Source organism: Charadrius vociferus, unplaced genomic scaffold, assembly GCF_000708025.1.
Source record: "Charadrius vociferus isolate BGI_N301 unplaced genomic scaffold, ASM70802v2 scaffold1040, whole genome shotgun sequence".
NCBI lineage: Eukaryota > Metazoa > Chordata > Aves > Charadriiformes > Charadriidae > Charadrius > Charadrius vociferus.
This window is the reverse complement of record NW_009646616.1, coordinates 63611-63996: the sequence shown is the minus strand read 5'-3', so window position 1 is coordinate 63996 and position 386 is coordinate 63611. Positions and strand designations below refer to the sequence as shown.

At 65.8% G+C, this 386-nt stretch overlaps 1 protein-coding gene across 1 annotated transcript in view; it reads right to left on the bottom strand.

The window, feature by feature from the left end:
- Positions 1-178: 178 nt before the first annotated feature.
- The window catches only part of FAM129B (family with sequence similarity 129, member B), a gene marked incomplete at its 5' end in the record, with an annotated part of 13566 nt that continues 13358 nt past the window's right edge, over positions 179-386 (bottom strand). Inside the window, one exon of the mRNA XM_009887973.1 lies at positions 179-368. Within this exon, the coding sequence (XP_009886275.1) occupies positions 179-368 (190 nt within the window). The remainder of the gene's footprint in view (positions 369-386) is intronic.

Here is a 386-nt window from a genome sequence, read left to right as displayed (position 1 = left end):
GCCTGTCTCCTTGTCACTGGGTTGGGGGCAAGCCGTCCCGGCAGACGGTGATGGGGTCTCGGTTCCGGGTGCAGGTGATGCTGGTGTGGCATGGGGCACCTTGGCCTCTGATGGGACATCAGCGCTGGGTTTGGGTGACGCCAGTGCAGCATGTTGCACGCTGGTCGCTGATGGGACATCAGCTCCGGGCACGGGTGATGCCGGCATGGGTGATGCTGGTGCGGCATGTTGGACGCTGGTTGCTGATGGGACGTCGGCTCCGGGCATGGGTGATGCCGGCATGGGTGATGCTGGTGCGGCATGTTGGACGCTGGTCCCTGGTGGGACATCGGCTCCGGGCACGGGTGATGCCGGCACAGGGGATGCTGCTGCGGCACAGTGCAAGC